The sequence below is a fragment of the Triticum aestivum genome, chromosome 3D (genome assembly GCF_018294505.1).
Source record: "Triticum aestivum cultivar Chinese Spring chromosome 3D, IWGSC CS RefSeq v2.1, whole genome shotgun sequence".
Taxonomy (NCBI): Eukaryota; Viridiplantae; Streptophyta; class Magnoliopsida; order Poales; family Poaceae; genus Triticum; species Triticum aestivum.
This window is the reverse complement of record NC_057802.1, coordinates 161,203,513-161,224,261: the sequence shown is the minus strand read 5'-3', so window position 1 is coordinate 161,224,261 and position 20,749 is coordinate 161,203,513. Positions and strand designations below refer to the sequence as shown.

Below are 20,749 nucleotides of genomic sequence, written 5' to 3'. Positions count from 1 at the left end.
CAGGCGTTCGCGGCCAACCTCGCCGCCAAGGAGAAGGACGACGAGTGGCGGCGCAATCCGCGAGGAGCAGAGGGAGAAGTACATCGACCTTGGCAGCTCCGTCGAGGAGGATTGAGCTCCTCCACGGCGTCGTCCATGGCCGCGAGCTCGCCGTCGTGAGATCCCCACCCCCTCTAGTACTAGTATTGATGTAGTATGTAGTATGAACTAGTGTTTGTAGTGTTTGATCATGTAATATATGTAGTATGTGATGAACTACTCCTCGAATCTGTTTTTTTAAATTATGCAATTTCATCTTCGGTTTTTGATCGGCCATGCTTGTTTTCGACCCGTAAACGAGATTTTTGTCAAACGGTAAAAGTGATTTGCGTGTCAGGATTTTGCGGGGTCTGCTAATTTGCTCTTATACCCTATCCTTTGTCTTTCCTGGGGGGATTTTGAAACCTTAACCAACTGCAGCAGGCCGAAGTAATCCATCCTTGGATTGCAAGTCCAAAAAAGTGCCATTTGGATGGAGAGAGGCCGATCCATCTTCGATCTGCCGACGATTGCTTCTGGGGACCTGTCGGGGTAATTGCAATGAGGCCGGCATGTTTAGCGCAGCGGTCGGCTGTTGAAGACGACAACTGATTAATCAGAGTATAATTTTCGTCTAAGTAACCAACGAGGAATTAAAGAAATCGAAGTCACTGGTTCGAATTAGTTTAAGGGCACTATCACATCTTTTTCTCCTCTTCTTTTGTTCTTTCTGACTATCGTTCTCGCTGTATTCTTCCCGCGAGATATAGCAGGTGTCGATGAGTTAGAGCGGATTATGTGGAGCCTAATTGAATTGCAATGGTACGTGTGGAGTCGTGGTTGTTGGAGAATTTGGTCGGCAACCTACTGCCGCCGTCTCGGTCTCGGTCTTTCGCCTGTACTAATCAACAAGGCAACCGAAGAAATTGATCTACGTCTTCTCAAAAGCTAATCATCCAGTTGATGTGCTGAAAAGCCTGAAACTGTGCCTAGCAGAAAGGACTGCTTTTTTAGGACGTGCGGCACTAGTGCCAGCACAAACAAGTTATCCGGAACAGCGTCGCGGAAAGCATGAAGCTGTGGCTAGCAAAAAGAAAAGAAAAAGAACGTCCAGCACTAATTGATGCAGATGCTAATTAATTAATCTATATGTACAACAATGACGTCGGGTGGCTGGAGGAACTACACCTGGCGTCCAGGAAGAGAATAGGATAAAAGAGTATCTATAATCATCGCTTATAATTTAGAGAAGTACTATATGGCATTCTAGAAGAGTATATTTGCTCCTCTTAAAACTTCTAACCAAACCCCTAAACTTAACACTTCACAAAAACTGAACACAAATTCGATGCAAATTTGATCAAACTAGTCCCTCAAACTCGATTCAACCACTAGCATAAACTATTTTACATATAACACTAAAAGAAATCTAAACCAAATATTACATAAGAACTAAACAAACTTAGTCATCACTATCAGTCTTGTGTGCGCGCACGGGTTGATCCGGACGACCAGCTCCTCATGGTTGTCCTCCACCGCTTGCTCACCACGGCGGAGACCAACACGCAGCGTCTCCATCGCAAGAAAGGCGCTCCGGCTCGCCATCGAGCTGTCAGAGCGCGAGGCGGTGGAGGATGTGGCGGCCAAAGCCAAGGCCGCCCGGCTGGTGAAGGAGCAGGCGCACGTGGTCCGTCGGATGGCCGGCATCATCACCTCCTCCGACGTCTTCGATGGGTGTGACGACGATGACTTTGTTCCTCCCGCTGTCGATGACTACACAGAGAGATACAACCGCACCGGCGACCGCAAGAGGAAGGATCCAACATGGAATGGTGATTTCCTCCGCCCTTCTTTGTATCTGTTTACCTTTAGTTTTTTATTACAAATCTAATCATGTCCTGTCCTGTGTGGTGATGAACTAAGATATCTTTTGGTTGTATGGTCCATTTGCTAATATGGACTATGTCCATTTGTTGTTAAGTGTGTTGATCTACGTAGTTGCTAGTACACTGCATGTGCAACATGATTTTGAGGGGCCGGTATGAGGGGGACGGCTGCGGAGACAACTAAATGACGGGTGACCGATCACTATTCACGAACACATCCGCAAACGTTTGGGGGTGGGGGGAGGGGGTGGATTAGCTAGGTCCGACTGTAGATGCACCACGGGACGCTAGAAAACAAAGAAAAAAAATAAGAGAAAAGACATCACCTATTTTAGAGTTCCATGTTTGTTTCTTTTCTTGAGAACCCGCCAGGGAGAGCTCCTATAGAGCGCCTTTGGCGCCAGCTAAGCTAGCTGGCGCCCACACGTGAAAGCTTATGGGCTGGCCCAGCTGCATTTTAGTTAAATGGCGACTGGTGGGCTAGCGACCATTGACTGTAAAGAGTTGATTGTTGACTTTGCCTAAAAAAAGTTGATTGTTGACTTTGCCGAAATGAGGGAAAATCACAAAAATGAAAAAGTTCACTTTTTTGAAAAAGAGTTCAAAAAATTTGGAAAAATTTTATGCAGCATATAGAAAAGTTTGTGAATGTGAGAAAATTTCACAAATTTGAAAAAATTTGAAGACTTGGAAAAATTCATATGTTGAAAAAAGTTTGCAAAAATGAAAAGGTTGATGAATTTGAAAAAAGTTCGCAAAATATTTTAAATAAGCTTGTAATTTGGAAAAACTCACAAAAATGTAAAAAGTTTCCAACATTTGAAAAAAGTTCATGACTTTGATAAATATAAAAATAGAAAAGAAGGAGAAAAATAGTGCAACTTTTTCAAATTTCCTGGAAAAAACCTCAGGGGAAACCGCTCGAAAAAATCTGGTGGAACCTTTTAGAAAGTTCCTAAAATAGTTTTTTTTGACTGAGAAAAAAAAAGTGGACTGGTCGACTTGGAAGCGCGATATGTTGCAATCGAGGAAGAAATAAATCTAAACAGGCCAAGCCTAAGATGGAAAGGGGGTTTGCACCAGTTTGCCGAAATCAATAATTGAGGAGTACTCCTTCCATAGATCACTCCCATCTCCCCAGGTTGTTACAAGTGGCGTGCTGCATGTGCGCCACTTTGTCGCAACCTGGGAGTTTTCCCTTTTTTCGTATATCCGTTTATTCAAAACATTTTATTTCTTAAACCGTGCGTCCAAATCTTAAACCGTTTTCATTGTTGGATTCTTCACGATGAGATCTTCAAAACTAGATACCATGTTGATAGGTTTTGATAAACTTTTTCTCACAAAAAATGGACGAAATACTGAACCGGGAGCATATTATTTCCCTTTGGGGAAGCCGTTTCTGAGAGGCACGACCGTGTGTCTCGCGGAAGCAAAACTGTGCCTCTCACAGAAAAAAAGAGAAAATGCGTTTTTTTCGTTTCTGAGAGGCACGACCGTGTCTCTCGTGAAAGCAAATCCGTGTCTCTCACGGAAAAAAGAAAACACAGTTTTTTCCTGTTTTTGATAGCCGTGCCTCTCGCGGAAGCAAAACCATACTTCTCACGAAAAAAAAGAGAAAACGTATTTTTTCCGTTTACAAGAGGCACGACCGTGCCTTTCGCGAAAGCAAAACCGCGCCTCTCAAGGATGAGAAAAAAGAGAAAACATTTTTTTTCTTTTTCAAGATGCACGGCCGTGCCTCCGGCGAAAGCAAATCCACGCCTCTCGCGGAAGCAAAACCATGCCTCTCACGAAAAAAACATTTTTTTTTGTAAAACATTTTTTTTTCATTTTTTTGTCAAGAAGCTAAGAAAGACCGGTGAAAAATAAAAAAAAAGATTTTTTTTCTAAAAAGCCAAAAGCGGATAATTTTTTTTCAGAGAGAGCGCTTAGAGCGCAACACGTGGTGATGACTGAGAGCGCGCCAAGTGACATGCTCTCAGCCCATTCCATGTGATCATTGGGAGGCTCCCAAAGAAGCGCTTCTCAACTGCTCTCCCAGTTTGCGGGCTGTAAATGGCAGTGAAGACGCTGAATAGGATTTGGGCCGCCAGGGTGCGTGTGCGGGTAAAGCTATAGGCCCACCCAGGCCTAGCGCACGTATCGAAACACCGCTCAACCATCTCGGCCTGGCCCAAGTAACAAGGTTAGGGCTTCGCTCGTTGAAATTACGCAACAATTATAGCCCTATTTTCCTCGGCCCGTCTGGTGAGATCGAGAGACTACCGACAGAGGAAGAAGAAACACGCCGCCGTCGATCCCCATCCCCTCCCCCTCCCCCCCCCCGCCGCCGCCATAATCGAGCAGCCATGTTCGGCTCCACCAATCCGTTCGGGCAGTCGTCCGCTAGCGCTTTTGGGCAGACCTCCAGCAACCACTTCGGGGCCCAATCGGGGTTCGGCCAGACCACCACCACCACCAACAATCCCTTCGGCAGCCCGACCACCGCCTTCGGGGCGCAGACGGGGACGACCTCGCCTTTTGGCGCCACGTCCTCCACCGCCGGCGCGTTTGGCCAGCCATCCGCTCCGGCGTTCGGGGCTACATCCACCCCGGCGTTTGGGGCCGCGCCAACTGGCGGATTTGGCCAGCCATCCACGCCGGCGTTCGGCACCCCGTCGTCCTCTCCGTTCGGGAGCTCCACGCCAGCCTTTGGTGCGTCGCCAGCCCCCGCGTTTGGCGCGGGCGCCACATCCTCCGGCTTTGGCAGCGGTTCGTGCTCTGCTCGCAATCTCGGCATTTATCTTCTACCACTATGAACACATTTTATTATTCATTATATTTTGTTGATTACTGGATCTTTACTTGCCATGCACATGCGCAGCTTTTCATTGCTAACCTTGCCGAAATCTATCTCAGTTATACCTCGTTTCTTGAAAGGTTAGAACAAAGCTATGCTGAAGCAACCTTTTAGGTTTTGTTATCTGGCTGATTCGCAAAAAAGAAAAAAGGTTTTCTTATCTGGCACTGAAGCTTGATGCTTACTTTGGAATTTCTCTGTCCAACTATCGAAAATCATAACTATGGCTGGTAGTTCCAAAGGTAGCAAATCCCCCTATCTCTCGTTATTCCTCCTAATGCTCCTTTGTAATTAACAGCGTGTTTGTTTGGAGGGAGTTGCCGATGGGGAATGGGAGTTTAAGGTCTATGGAAGTTAAGTTCCTTTGATTGGCTCAGGTACATGGGAGTTAGGATGGGAAGAGTAAGGGGAATTAAGAGATCCAACTCCCTTGAATCTCTTCCCTGGGAGGACCAGGTAATTAAGCGTGGTAGTGGGAATTGACGTAAAAAGAAAAAATGTTTGCTCACGTCTTGTTGTTTAACGGCTGATGAAGCGCTCATTTTTCTTATCCAAACTCCCGTACCGTCAACAATTCTCAGGCCTGTAACTACCTACAGAATTCCCATCGATTATTACTACCACACACCAAACATGGGAATGGGACTAATAATCTACTTCCCAAGTCTAATTTCTTCAAAAACTCCCCCTCGTAAACTCCCATGCCCAATACCTCAAGCTGCCAAACATGCTGTAAGGGGCTGTTTGGACGGTGGCTGGGAGTTGCCCCACCAAAAAAATCGACGTTGACTAGTAGGATGGGCTCCTGCTTGGATGGAGGCCAAATCTTCTCAGTGACGCCAATATTTTGGCTAGCAGTTTTGATTTCATGCCCGCTTGCTGGCAAAATGAAGGCGGATGATTCCCTCTCCAAAATATTGGTGCGCTTTGATTTGGTAGGGCGACGCGGGCCGAATCAGAAAAGCCGTTAAGCCACGTCATTTTAAAATGGTAACCAGACGCGGGTCGACGTTGTAATGCTGCAGGGCAAGCTTCCCTTCCTATGCAGTCCTGAATCGTGAAGGCAAAGCAATTATAAGCCATTTGTATCAAGTGCCATGCCTAACGGCCCACTTGTGCACACGTCTGCAACTCTGCATGCACATCTCTCTGTTCTGAAACTGGCTCCTAACGCCTATTCGTAATTAACCATGTCATTTTAAAACGGTAATTAGAAGCAGATCGGCGTTAGCGTTATACTCCCTCCGTTCCTAAATACTCCTTAGAGATTCCAATAAGGGACTACATACGGAGCAAAATGAGTGAATCTACACTCTAAAATATGTCTATATACATCTGTATGTAGTCCATAGTGTAATCTCTAAAAAGACTTATATTTAGGAACGGAGGGAGTACTATGGTGCAAGCAGCCAAGCACCCCTTTCTATAGTCCTGACTCATGAAGGCAAACCAATTATAAGCCATTCATATAAACCATCCCTAACTGCCCGATTGTGGACACATTTGCATGCACATTTAATACATATTAAAACCTCTAGATTTAATCTACTTGCTTAAAAAGGGAGTCAAACCATTTTGTACCGAGAGATGGTCCATACGGAAGTACACAACAATCCTTCTAAACATCACAACCGTTCTTATATTTATAAAAATCTAATTAATGTAATGCTTCGAGTAGATACTTTTCAGCTTAAAAGGATTGAAGTTCATATATAACTATAGTATTGAAAAACTGCAGTATTTTAGTCTATAGGTACCAGATACCATAGTTTTGACATATCAAAGTATTTTGTAGTATTGGGAATACTGTGACAGTGTGTGGCTGGTGCATGTTTACAACGATGTAAATTAGCAAGCTAGCCGGTTCATAGCAGTTGCAAACATGCACGATATTTGCTGGCCAGTGGTTGCAAACTGAACAGCCATGCATAAACAGACCCGGCCGCATGCTATGCATCAGCGGCGGCGGCAGCAGAGCGGCGCGGCTTGGAAGCGGACGGCGTCGCTCTGGCCTGGCTGCGGCTTGTCCGACAGCGGCGAGCATGAGCTGTCAGGAGCAGCACATGCGCGGCGAGCAAGGCCGCGACATGGCAGTGCGACACACGTATGGTGTGGCTATGATCGCACACAACGGCGTGCACAGGCTCATCCAGCAGTCTGTTGGGAGTTAGCGTTGCAGCCAGCAGCATGTGCGACCATGGCATGAGGTGGCCAGGGGGCTGACCTGATGCACAGCGCCTACGTGGAGAGGAGGAGTGCAAGTAGGGTAGGAAGGACACCATTTTTCTTTCCATTGCCTTCTCTTGGCTTGTGCCATGGCCGACGATCTTCAGGGCGGCGGCGACAGCTTGGGAGCGAGGAAGGCGATAACGAACAGTCTCGTTTTCTTTGCGTGCTATGTTTTTGAAATAGAAGTCAAGGGTTCTTTTTTTAATGCAGAGAAAATACCACAGTTTTGACAATACGACAGTTTGTTGGGGTTGCCAAACAGCTCACAGTAATTAAAGCCATGGTATTTAATAAACTGTATAGTATTCTCATAATACGTAGAAAAAACTGAGCTATCAAACGGGGCCTAACTGTATAGTTTCGTGAATGATGTGAATAAAGAGAGTATAATTTCATGAAAGCATCATCTACAGAAAGATAGATTTGTATGATTTGAAGGACTACACAAATCTAATAACTTTTATTTTTGTTGATAGCAAGGGCAAGCATCATAAGCAAAAAACCTGTAGCAGTTAACGTGCATGCAGGCATAGGTGCATGAACTAAAGCGGGAACAAAGTTGTTCGAAAAATGGAGTTCCCTAATTCTCTAAAACACATACATTTCCATAAGCATATTTGTATGAACCACATTACAAGATTGCCTTTCACACAGTTTGCCAGTATTAAATACATGCATTTGGAACACTATACATGTCTATATGATGTCTTCTGTATTATACTTCATACTTTAATAGGTAGTATTAACATCGATACATTACCCGCAGCGACCACGTGCACGACACTAGTTCTTTTTAGGGGTTCGTAAACGACACTAGTTGTGAGTATTTTATTCAAACATGCTTTATATGAGATACAGCAGAAGTCATTTGGTAGTTATATTTGTTTTGGCAGCATGTATTCATATTTTCATGTAATGTTTAAGTTTAATGTCGCATTTCACATTTGTTCCACTAAAACAGTTTTTGTTCTTATAATTTTATCTTTAGACCTACTCCCTCCGTTCCGAATTACTTGTCTTGGATTTATCTAGATACATCCGTACCTAGATTCATTTTAGTGCTAGATACATCCGTATCTAGACAAATCTAAGACAAGTAATTCAGAACGGAGGGAGTACAATTTTTTGGTGTGTGATGTAATGCCCTCTACTCTATAAATTTTGCAGGATCTTTGTTTGGACAAAAGCCAAGTTTTGGTGGTTTTGGATCATCTCCTAGCCAGTCTAGTCCTTTCGGTAGCACATTTCAGCAAACACAGCCAACATTTGGCAACAGCACTTTCGGCGCCACAACTACACCGGCCTTTGGCACCACGACGACGCCATCCTTTGGTGCCACGACCACCCCAGCGTTTGGCTCAACATCAACATCCCTATTTGGGGCTTCCAGCACACCAGCATTTGGCTCCACACCCTTCGGTTCAACCACGACTCCTGGTTTTGGATCCTCAGGAACCACAACATTTGGTGCGAGCAGTGCTCCAGCTTTTGGAGCTTCAAGCACGCCAGCAAATGCTTTTAGTTTTGGTTCTTCCCCATCCTTTGGACAAACAGCATCTGCAGCCGGAAGCACTCCGTTCGGAACAACTCCTTCGCCTTTTGGGGCACAAACTTCTCCATTTGGCTCGCAGACAGCAGCACCAGCATTTGGGCAAGCTTCATTTGGAAATCAATCTGGAGGAACCAGAGTACAGCCTTATGTGCAGACACCAGATCCTGACAGTGCTACAAGTGGTACTCAGCCTGCTGCAAAACTTAATTCCATATCAGCCATGCCTGCATACAAAGAGAAGAGTCATGAAGAGTTGAGGTGGGAGGATTACCAGCGTGGAGACAAAGGTGGACCAAACTCTTCTGTAACTCCAGTGGCGAACAGCTTTCCAACTCCGTCGCCAAGTTTTCAAACAAATCCGCCGGCAAATCCATTTGCTAAGCCCTCTACAGGTGGTTTTGGTGCCACTCCGAACCCATTTTCGTCGCCCACAGTTACCCCATTTGGACAAACAAGCAGCTCTGCATTTTCAGCAAATACCTCACCATCTCTATTTGCGAATACTACTCCTTCATTATTCAGCACGCCATCGACAACCCCAAATCTTTTCAATAATAGCTTATCCATTAGTAATAATACTCAATCAGCTGGGCTGTTTCAGTCTTCCCCTGCAATAGCGCCATTTAGCCAGTCGTTTAGCCAGCAATCAAGCACCCCAGTTTTCTCCACTGGTATATTCAACACACCGAACCCTGGAATGACCGGAGGGCTGTTTGGCAACACATCTTCACCTTTTCTAACAGTAAGCATCCTATTCCTGTGCAATTATCATATTTGGGCCTGTACTTATCATATTATTATTCCTGTCATGTAATCCTCAACATTGTTTTCGCACGAATAACATGTTGATCCTCACTCCTTGTATTTTTAGTCAACATTTCAACAATCTGCTCCTGTTCAGCAGACTCCAAGCTTATTCTCATTCCAACCTCAAACCCAACCAGGTTAGTGTTTCTGTCTCCTTACCATTTAGAGGCTGCTTGGCTTGGTGCCAAAAGTTGTCAGCCAATATGCAGGCAAGCCAAAAAAAAGGGTATCTTGCCTGCCTATCAGAACTTGGAAATTTTTTGACAAGTTCTGGAGTTAACAAATATGGGCTAGTCAATTTTTGACTGCCAACTGAGCATGCTCTCAGTGCTTATGTTTCATTAATGATTTTGTTTTTAACTTTTTTTCTGCGTATGCATGCCTGCATGGATACTGAAGCTTCTACAGGTGGATTCACTGGTTTTTCCAACACGATGAATCTGGCTCCATTTGGACAGCAGTATGACTCTTTCCATTTACTTCGTCAGAAGTACATTTATTCTTTACTTCTTTTTTCTTTAGTGATTTGAATGAACTACTGGTAAGGTGATGGTAAATGATAATGCTGATATTAATCTGGAGATTGGTCGTGTAGTTTGTAGATAGAAGAATCTACTCGATGGTTCTTTCAGCTTTTATCTGATAACTTTGAAGTTTGAACTATTGTGTGTTTGTTTGTCTCCACAGTGGAAACACGTTGTTTTGACTTGGTTCATAAATTTAACCTCATAAACGAGTATTAGGCAACATCTGTTATTGCTTCATCCCCACTTAGAATATACTTTTTGAACTTAAGCAAATAGTTTTTCTTTGGACTTGTAAATTTTAATGACCTGTTGCATATTTGATGCAGAACCACCAGCCAGTCCAATATGGTTATGCAGCCGACTCTTGTTTCAAATCCCTTCGGGACACTTCCAGCAATGCCTCAGATGTCCATTGGGAATGGTGGATCCGCACCCTCTATCCAGTATGGCATATCAAGTTTGCCGGTTAGTTTTTACTATCTTTTAGTATTTGCAATAGTTTCTGTAGATTGAAGGGCAGTAGAGATGGGCACGATGGGTACTTAATAGCAGTTTGTATTTCTGAGGTTAAAGCATTTTGCTGCCCTGCAGGTTGCTGAGAAGCCTCTTCCAAGCAGAACAGTATCCATGGTGGTTCCTAGGCATTTGTCGCAGAGAAGGATAAAACTGCTGCCACGAAAATATAATCAGACATCTGATGGAAAGGTTCCGTTTTTTGCCGATGATGAAGAATCTCCTGCAACACCAAAAGCGGATGCCTTTTTTATCCCTAGAGAGAACCCGAGGAGTCTGATAATCCGTCCAACTGACCAGTGGCGCTCACGTAGTGCTGCTGACAGGCAATCAGTACTGAGAGATTCAACTGATCTTGACAAACATAACGATGCTTTGGTTGGGAAGGAGCGCGGCAAGGCTGTTGTGTCACCGGCTCGGTCTGGTTCAGTGGAAAATGGCACCTACCGTGATGACCACCACCAGGCATTACCTGAGGCGCATGCGAATGGTTCTTCTGTTGAGAAGCTCATACCTAAGCTATCCCAGGCAGATTACTTCACGGAGCCTAGTTTAGAGGAGCTTGCCGCCAAAGAACGTGCTGAATCAGGCTACTGCAGTCGGGTGAGAGACTTTGTTGTTGGACGTCAAGGCTATGGCAGCATCAAATTCTTGGGAGAAACTGATGTAAGGGGCCTTGATCTGGAATCGATCGTGGAATTCAATAACCGTGAGGTGATTGTGTACAAGGACGATAACGAAAAGCCCCTGGTTGGTGAGGGCCTGAACAAAGCTGCCGTGGTGACTCTTTTGAACATCAAGTGTGTTAACAGGAAGACAGGCGAGGCGTACACGGAGGGTCCAAGGGTAGACAAGTACAAGGAGATGCTGGTGAAAAAGGCTGAGGAGCAGGGCGTGGAGTTCATCTCGTTTGACGCTGCAAAGGGTGAGTGGAAGTTCAAGGTGAAGCACTTCAGCTCCTATGGTTTTGCTGAAGCTGAAGTAGGCCTGGTCGATTCCCTGTAGCTCGGTCGATGGAAGTTGTAACTGATATTGGAGGACGCTTGTTATGACGCTTTTTTTTTTCTGAATTATATGACTTTCGTTCGTTTCTATGTTTTGTATACAAATCTTGTTTGCGTAATGCACAACGTTGCACTAGTTTAGCGTGTGTGTGGATTGGATATCGATTTGCTGGTCGTTTCTTGTCGGCTGTAGGTTTATGTACGCTTTTGAAAGTCTGTCAAAATCGTGTTGTGATCTGTACCAAAAAGAAGAGCAAACTAAAACAGATCTAGGAGCAAGTTCTAAAATAACTACAAAGAAGATTATAGAAGACTTAGCTACTGGTTACGTTTGTGTCTGCGTCATATCTATAACTTTTGATTGTTTCATGCCATTATGTCAATATTATTTTTGAGAGTAACATATTGATCCATTGCTAGTTTCTGTTTTTTTGCATATTTTTGTATTTTGCAAAAATATCATATCAAACAAAGTCCAAATGCGATAAAACTTTATGGAGTTTTTTTTTGAAATATACAGGAATTTTTAGCACATGAATCAACGCATACAGAGGCCCACGGCCTCCACAAGACAACAAGGCGCACCAGGGCATGGCAGGATGTCTTTCTGAACACCTCGTAAGTTGGTTGGAGCTCTTCTTCGGCCGCAAGGAAGTTTATATCGTGGGGCAATCGTGTTAAAATTTCAGCCCGATTAGAGTTACGGATCTTCGGATATTTAAGAAACGGTTTTCGTCTAGAAACAGAGACGCGAAACAGAGATAGAGAGAGATCTCCAATCTTGGAGGGGCTCCTGCCCTTCGGGAGCCATGGCGGCCATGGGCCAGAGGGGAAACCCTGCTCCCATCTAGGGGGGAGGCCAAGGAAGAAGAAGGAGGGGGTTCTCTCCCCCTCTCTCCCGGGGGCGCCGGAGCGCCGTCGAGGGAACCATCATGACGGCGCCACACCAACAACTTCGTCGCCGTCACCACGAATTCTCTCCCTCTCCTTACAGCGGTGTAACCTCACTTTTTCCGCTGTAATTTCTACTTGAACATGGTGCTTTATACTATATATTATTATCCAATGATGTGTAGCCATCCTATGATGTTTGAGTAGATTTCTTTTGTCCTACGGTTATTTATGGTATGGTGTGATTGATACGAGTTGTATGTTGATATGGTGTTGTCCTATGGTGCCTTCCGTGTGGGATTACTGTTGTAGGGTGTTGCAATATGTTCCTGATTCGCTTATGGTGGGTTGCGGGGGTGACTGCAGCCTAAATCTGATTAAGAGAATTGTTGCGTATGAGATTAAAGGGGACTTTACACTTAATACTATGGTTGGGTTTTACCTTAATGATCTTTAGTAGTTGCGATACTTGCTAGAGGTCCAATCATAAGTGCATATGATCCAAGTATGGAAAGTGTGTTAGCTTACGCTTCTCCCTCATTGCATATGAGAAGTATCTATCATGTTATATTCAATTGCTATGGATAATCTTTCTCATCGTTCTATAAAAACTCTCTACTAAACTAATTAACTTTTATTATCTCGCAAAGTACTTCTAGTTTTATTCTTGAAAATTAGTTTTATACTTGTTTTAGGTAAAGCAAATGTTGGTGTGCGTAAGGTTGTATCGGTGGTTAATAGAAATTGAGAGAATATTAATTCTACCTTTAACTCTTCGTTGTGTTTGACAGTCCTACTTATCGATAAAGGCTACAAACGATCCCTATACTTATGAAATATCAAGACCTTTTTCTGACGCTGTTGCCGGGGAGCAATATTATGGAGTGAATATTCCTGTGTGCGCTTGTTGGCTTTATCTCTAAGTTTTATTTTCTGTTTTAAGTTGTTTTATATCTTTAGTTATGGATATGGAATACGAACACCAAAAAAATTAGTTGTACTTGCTACTCATAGAGATGGAGAACCTACTAAAATCCTCCATGTTAGTTATGTGGAAAATATTAATACTACTTTGATAATTCAGATAAATCCCCATTACAAAACAGTATAACTGAGCCACCTAAGAGGCTTCACAACGCTTTGGCTTCGCTGGCCGTCCGATCGGACTCATCAACGCTTTAGATCGCTCGCTCCTCCAACGCATGTCGCGGCCTTTTCACTTTGCAATCCCGAGCGTTCCAGCAATTCCAACGTGGACAGGCTGCTGCAGCGCAAATCTACCTCGAGGCCTTCTCAGAAATCGGGCCGAGACGACTTCAGGACCCACACATGATCTCTCTCTCTCCCCCCTCTCTCTCTCTCTCTCTCTCTCTCTCTCTCTCTCTCTCTCGACTGCACCTTCCTCCCCCTCTAAACCCTAATCCCAACTCTGGCAATAGCGGCAGAGGCTAGAAGCACCGAGATGGCCGACGAGAACAACTACGTTGACAAGAACGACTCTAGAAATGGCGCGTGACGGGCTTGGTGATGGTGGATAGAAGTGTCGACAGCTACGCCAAAAATCCGACCTTCACGACGACTGACTTTTGCTCCCCTTATACCATGGGGCTTCCTCGCTCACTGTCCCTGTCACAGTGAGGCGATTGCATTAGCGATGGTGGGCGTGAGAATACAATCCACAATCATGGAGTCTACATCTGAAAGGTCACCATGATGGCAAATCACGCTGTCCATGTACACATTCCTCGACTTCTTGACTTCTCTTGATTTCTTACCAATTCCTAAACTATGCCTCTTGATATTTCTACCAATTTGTAAAACATGTTGGCAATGCCAAGAAGAATTGTGAGTGAATGTCTACAAGGACGTTCGAGCGAGTGAGAGATGCGTCACAGTGGCAGTGGTGAAGGACATAGATCTTGTTAGCTTGAGCTCCTTGGCCGACAACATCAGGTTAAGGTACCACCAATGGGCGCCACTCCACTACATTAACATCCCGACTGCCTCTACAACGACTCTAACAGTAGCAAGTCATGCTCCATTGTTCTGCCTTTTTTTTGCGAATCACACTGTTCTACTAAACCAAGTTAAGGAAAATGGTCTTCACCTTCCACATTTGCATCATCTATATCTTGGTTCGGTTCAGGGGACTGCAGAAGGCCGAGGAGGACAACATGGGTTGCATGTCGTTGTCTCCATCAACAAATACACGTCCCAACTCCTCACCTAAGGTTCATGTCACCTACTTGTTCCTGAGAACATGCTGCTCAATTAAATCTCCAAAGTCCATAACTTTCACGATTAACTATTGCCTAATTATCTGCCATACCGATGATGACTTTGCTTTCGTATACTACAGATAACCTCATGCCAACACTCATGTTCCCCTCACACGTCATGCAAAGAGGTCCACAAGGTATTATAACACTACACAACTAACTTAATACCAAAATCCAATTGTTTCATGTGCAACTTCTGCGAAATGCGATGAGTTTTGCTACCAAATGTCATTGCTTGTAGTGTCCTTTTTTTGTGGTGTAATCAGGATTACTAATGTTTGACAGATCTGCAACCCCGAGAATTTTGAGAACTGCAGAGGCTGGGGGTTTAACCTCCTTTTGAATTATTATTTGTGAGAAGGAACCTTATTGGAGTGGACAATACTGATTTACAGACGCTTGTGGATTATATTGTTAGATGTTACAATACGCATGATGTATCATCATTATGTGGATGTTGGAATTTGAAGGTGATGCATTATTGCATCGACGGTAACCGGTATATGCCACTAATTAGCTTTTCGACTTAGTATTTTTACTCACGAATTACTACTTTATATTATTGTTAATTCATGTTACATCATGTGCATGATGCAATGACATCGTACATTGGCATAGAAGTAGGAATATATTGTGGCTCTAACCGTTTCTATGTATTGATCGAGTTATCTCGTTTTTGCTCCCCATGGTGGAAGGAGTTGGATCTTTCCGTTCCTAAAACTGCATATATTATTCATTTTCCGTACTTGTACGGTGCTAATCTCGATGATTTCTATAATTCTTATCTTAATATGGACAACCGCGGTAACGCGTGCCTTTACGTTCTAGTTCAGCTTGATAATGGGAGACACATTGGATCACCGGGAATATTTAGGGATTGTCGCTTGTCTAAAAAAGGGAAACACTTACGGGATTAAATTAAAGTTTGTGTTAGCATGCTTGGAATTTATGCTTAAGATATGATTATACTTATTGCTCAATGATGGAGGCTCCACACCTTTCCTTTCAATGTGAATTTAATGAAAATGAAACCTTGGCTTCTTATGCTAATGATGTATATGATTACTATGATGTGGAACAAATAGACGAATTTGTTACTTTTAAGCGTGCTTATGAAATTGAATCTTTGTTTGAAAAGTATAAAAACTATGATGATGCTCTTTACAGATCTGAAAATTATGTCATACTTAAATATTGTTATGAAAATTATAAATACAATGTCGATATTAATGAATTTATTGAGAAAGTCTTTGCTGTCCAAGAAGAGACTAATATTTTGCAGGAATCTATGGAAGAAGAAAGTGCTAAAATTGCGAGCTCAATAGATGAAAATAATGAGGAGAAAAGCAAAGAATAAAAGGAGGAAGAGCGGACTAGCTACCCGTGCCCATCTTCTAACGAGAGTAACTCTTTATCTCATACATTGTTTAATTTCCCTTCGTGCTCATTGAAGGATGATTTCTATGATCCCTTAGATTTGTTTGAAATATCCCTTTTTGATGAACTTGATGCTTGCTATGCTTATGGCCGAGATGCCAATATGAATGATGCTTATGAAGATAAACTTGCTATAATTCCTTATGTTAAGAATGGAATTGTTGTTATTGCACCCACACATGATAGTCCTATTATATTTTTGAATTCTCCCAACTACACACTTTACGCCACGCCGACTCTCCGTCGTGGAATTAGACCAAGGGGAAAAGTTTGCGCTTATTAAGGATTATATTGATGGGTTGCGTTTTACCATTAGACATGATGATTTTGATGGACATGATATGCATGTGCTTGCTGCTCCTACTTGCAATTATTATGAGAAAGGAACCACATCTCCACCTCTTTATGTTTCTAATGCGATAAAATTGCAAGAAATTGTTTATGCCATGTATCAGCCTTTATTATGTGTGCATGAATTGTTCTTTATGACATGTCGATGCATATGAAGAGAGTTAGAATCTGTTGTTCTATGACATATGTTGCTATGTGCTCACTACTAAATTATAAATCATTGTTAATTAAAATTGGCTTTGATATACCTTGGGATCCTAGTGGATCGATTACTTGAGCACATTATGCCTAGCTTAATGGCTGTAAAGAAAGCGCTGTCTGGGAGACAACCTGGAAGTTTTAGAGAGTCATTTTATTTGTTATGTGCTTTTTAAAAGTCTAAAAACAAAAAAGTATAGATGTGAACCTAAAAAAATTCAAAAATAAAAGTGAAAGTGAGACAGATGAGCATTGTGGAAGTGGGGGCTAGCCTTGAACCTTGTTCATGCCCATGAAAACTTTGTGAACCTCACTCACAGAAACTCTTCAAGAAAAATAATTATCCCCTTGTACAAATCCATTGTATTATAAAAATAATGTGCCAAGATTTACCTTTAGGGTGTTTAAATTTCCTGTTTGGTATGTGCTGTGCAGAAATAGAAACTTTGATTGTAGTGTTTGAATTTACATTTTTTACTAGAACGTCAAAAGTTTCTAAAACTTTTACACAATACTGATTTGCAAATTGTTTATTACTCCCAATTTTTTTCAGAATTTTTGGAGTTACGTAAGTATATGTACGATCTCATCTTTACAGACTGTCCTGTTTTCACAGATTACTGTAGTAATTTTTTTTATCTTCTTATGTTTGCAATTTTGCCAAGATGTATTGATGTGGGAACATTAGAATTGTGTTAGCATATAGCAGGTAAGTTTAGATTATAATTATACAATATTGTTACAGCAAGACATGATTAGATTTGATGTTATATGTACTAACCCCTCTAATAAAAGTTCAGTTAAGTTTTGTGTGGATAAAGTGTTCGAAGATCGAGGAAGTATCAATATGAGAAGAATAAAGAGAGGCAAGAGTTCAAGCTTGGGGATGCCCAAGGAACCCCAACTAAATATTCAAGAAGACTCAAGAGTCTAAGCTTGGGGATGCCCCAGAAAGCATGCCATCTTTTTCCTCAACAATTATCGGTATGTCTCGATTTTTGTTTTCTTCATATGATATGCGTAAATTCTTGGAGCATCGTGTGCTTTTTATTTTTCTTCTAGTAATACACCATGCTAGTATGATATAGTCCTCGGTTGATTTGTAGAATACTCTTTGCACTTCACTTATATCTTTTGAGTGTGGCTTTATAGAATGTTGCATGTGCTTGACTTATATCTTTTGAAGTTTGGATGCTCGTTTCTCTACACTTGGAACACCATTATTTGTAGAATGCTCTTTCACTTCACTTATATTTGTTAGAGCTTGGCCGAGGTGTTTGTAGAAATAAATTAAACTCTCATGCTTCACTTATATCTATTTAGAGAGTTAACAAGAGTTGATCATTCACATGGTCAGTCATAAAACCTCCATAAAACTTGTAGATCACTGAATATTATAAGTTTGATTCTTTGCAATAGTTTTGCGATATTGAGGTGGTAATATGGGGGCATGCTAGTAAAAGAATTAAAGTTGAGTATTAATAATGTTGTTCAGGAAAGTGGGTCCTCACGCATGTAAAGTGGTGGCCGCTGACATTAGAAGTGAGGTCGGAGCATAATTTATCATTGATTGAGTCTTTGTATTGTCCGGATCAGGGGTGCACGATGGTTAGATCCTCCCAACCTCCCCCTAGGGGCATGCGAGTAGTACTTTGATTCGAGGGCTTCTAAACTCTCACAATAAGTATATGGGTTCTTTATGACAAATGTGAGTTCGTGGACTTAAGCACTCCCACATATTCATATTTTGCTAGCTTCTTTGGTATTGTGCATTGCCTGTTCTCACCTCGAGACTTGGTGCAAACTTCGTCGGTGCATCCAAATCCCGTGATATGATACGCTCTACCACACATAAGGCTAATTATATCCTTCCTCAAAACAGCCAACATACCTACCTATTATGGCATTTCCATAGCCATTCCTAGATATATTGCCATGCAACTTCCACCATTACTATCTATATGACTTGAGCATTTCTTGTCATATTGCTTTGCATGATCATAAGATAGCTAGCATCCTATTTTCATGGCCCTTTGTTGATATCTGTGTTGATTTTGAACAAAAGTTTAATGCCAATTGAGTTGAGTGGGAAGAAGATCAATACCCCAAGACGAAGTTTGTTCCTCAACAAGAGAAGTATGACCCCACTTCTTTCAAGGGAACACAAGCTCAAGATGATCTTCCACCACAAGACCACAAGCTAAAAGGCAAGGACAAGCTTCAAGAAGAGATTGATTCATTTGAAGAATCTCTGAAGGCCTTGGTCAAGTGGGTTCCCAAGACTACATCAAGTTCTACTTCATCAAGTACGACTACAACTCCAAGGATTCCCATCAAGTTGATGTGGGTCCCAAAGAATAAGAACTAGAGAGTTCTTGAGGGTGACTCCACCAACATACTTCACTCATATTCATTTTGGCTAGAACAAGCGCAATCATCTTTCATATCTTGCACTAGTTCAAGGAGTCACAAACCCTCTTTTTGGTAAGACAAGGGACAAGGTAACCTAATGCTTTCATGGACATCATTATATGTGTATTTCATTCTATGTCTATGGATATCCTTGTGTGTTCCTTGTGGGACTAACCCATGTAGGTATTGAAAGTGCAACTCACTCAAATGGATTGCTCCAAATGATCTACATCAACATTGAGCATCCACATCTTCAACACCTACATGAAGTCATCATCAACAAAACCCAAGGTTAGTTCATCCCTCTAAGGGGGAATATCACATCTAGGGGGAGCTTTTCACTAAGAATTGAGCTAAAGCAACTCTAATGATGTGAACACAACAATGCTTTATGTAAAAGTGTTAACCCCACTTGTGCTTAAACAATGAGTATGACCTACGATCAAATGTTCTCATTTGACTCCTCAGTCAATATACTCATATATAGATGACCTAGTCATCGCCAACTGCTTGATAGATGCTAGAGTGTTTGTGCATGTTTTGCCACATATTTTATTTGCTATCTTATTGTGTGAGCATGTTGGTTGCATAATTTTCTCCATTCGAGGACATCCATTTGTTGCTTTGATTATTTGGTTTTTCTTTTTGCCAAATGGATGGACAAGAATGCCTAAGTACTCTCTCTAGCTATCTATGTTTTTTCTCATCTCAAACTCTATTCATGCTACATCACAAAGTTTGAACAAGTCAAATTCGGACCCTCCAGGTGAGGAGCACTCGGAGCCACCGATCCGTCAAGGGCTTAAACTTCCAAAATCTCTTAATGCATCTCAGTCAGACCAACTCACTCCTACTCGGTCTCACCGAATTCATTAAGTTGATCTAGGTTTTCATCTCGGTGCAACCGATTAGAACAATTCGGTCACACCGAGTTGCAGTAACTGCTAGCAGTTTTGCATCTCGGTGCCACCGAGTCGTTCCACTCGGTCACACCGACAGTGACTGGGTATATATACCGTGGGTTGAAAATTTGGAAATTTCTCCAAACCACTCGACTGTGCCTCCCAGCTTAGCCGCCCCCTTGGTCTTCGGATCGTTGCCATCGTTGTCAGTGCCTCCTGCAGCTAGTCTTCGTCACCGTCAACGGGAACCTCACCGCCGTTGCCGCCATATCAAGTTCGCCGCCAAGTTAGGGTATGGACTTGACCTCTTTGTGTGTTCTCTTGCTCTAATTCTTGCACAAAGATCATTGCCATTGTTCTTTCCACGAATGAGATCAATCTATCGACCGAAAGAATCCTTTAGAATAGATTTGATGCAAAAACTTAGGGTTAGGTTTCCGCCGAACTCATCTCGGACCGATTTGGCTCAGTCCATTGCTCAAGTACAACTTGGTCCGACCGAAGTGTACTGATCGGTGTGACCAAAATTACTTACTCTATGAAGCCCTAGCATCTCGGAGTCACCGAACTGCATTTCGGTCTGACCGAAACTGTGTGTTTAGACTCTGTTTGTGCTTCGGTGTCACCGAGTTTGTCAAATCGGTAGCTCCGAAATGCTTTCTGCAGAAAACTAAAGTTAGGTTTTTGTCTCAATATTTTTGCAAAATAGTTGTACTTTGTGATGCTCATCCACTCTATCTATACCCATCTATTCACAGGGTCAGTTTCAGATATGTCAGAGGGCGGTGACAGCCAGAACAGGTCTAAAGAGCAAGTGAATCTCAGTGATCGCACTAGTACCTCCAACAACAGTTATGATGAAGGTAGCAGAAGCACTCCAAGAAACTTGCCTAAGGCTGCT

At 42.6% G+C, this 20,749-nt stretch overlaps 1 protein-coding gene across 2 annotated transcripts; it reads left to right on the top strand.

Annotated features, from left to right (window-relative positions):
* The first annotated feature begins 4,150 nt into the window (after positions 1–4,150).
* LOC123078034 (nuclear pore complex protein NUP98A) lies at positions 4,151–11,514 on the top strand. Of its 2 annotated transcripts, none has more exons than XM_044500422.1 (6): positions 4,151–4,658; positions 8,143–9,269; positions 9,399–9,471; positions 9,743–9,794; positions 10,188–10,326; positions 10,453–11,514. In XM_044500422.1, the coding sequence occupies exons 1-6, from the start codon at positions 4,256–4,258 to the stop codon at positions 11,377–11,379; spliced, it is 2,721 nt and encodes a 906-aa protein (XP_044356357.1). In that variant the 5' UTR covers positions 4,151–4,255; the 3' UTR covers positions 11,380–11,514. The 2 variants fall into 2 exon arrangements, with proteins under 2 accessions (XP_044356357.1, XP_044356356.1); XM_044500421.1 differs by having other exon boundaries at positions 9,734–9,794.
* The last annotated feature ends 9,235 nt before the right edge of the window (positions 11,515–20,749 follow it).

What these genes read in the sequence shown, in the direction of transcription:
- LOC123078034 (XM_044500421.1), top strand. Translation starts at nt 4,256, where the DNA reads ATGTTCGGCTCCACCAATCCGTTCGGGCAGTCGTCCGCTAGCGCTTTT. An exon ending in CCAACCTCAAACCCAACCAG is followed by an intron (nt 9,472 to 9,733) that starts GTTAGTGTTTCT and finishes TGGATACTGAAG; the next exon opens with CTTCTACAGGTGGATTCACT. An exon ending in ATGGCATATCAAGTTTGCCG is followed by an intron (nt 10,327 to 10,452) that starts GTTAGTTTTTAC and finishes GCTGCCCTGCAG; the next exon opens with GTTGCTGAGAAGCCTCTTCC.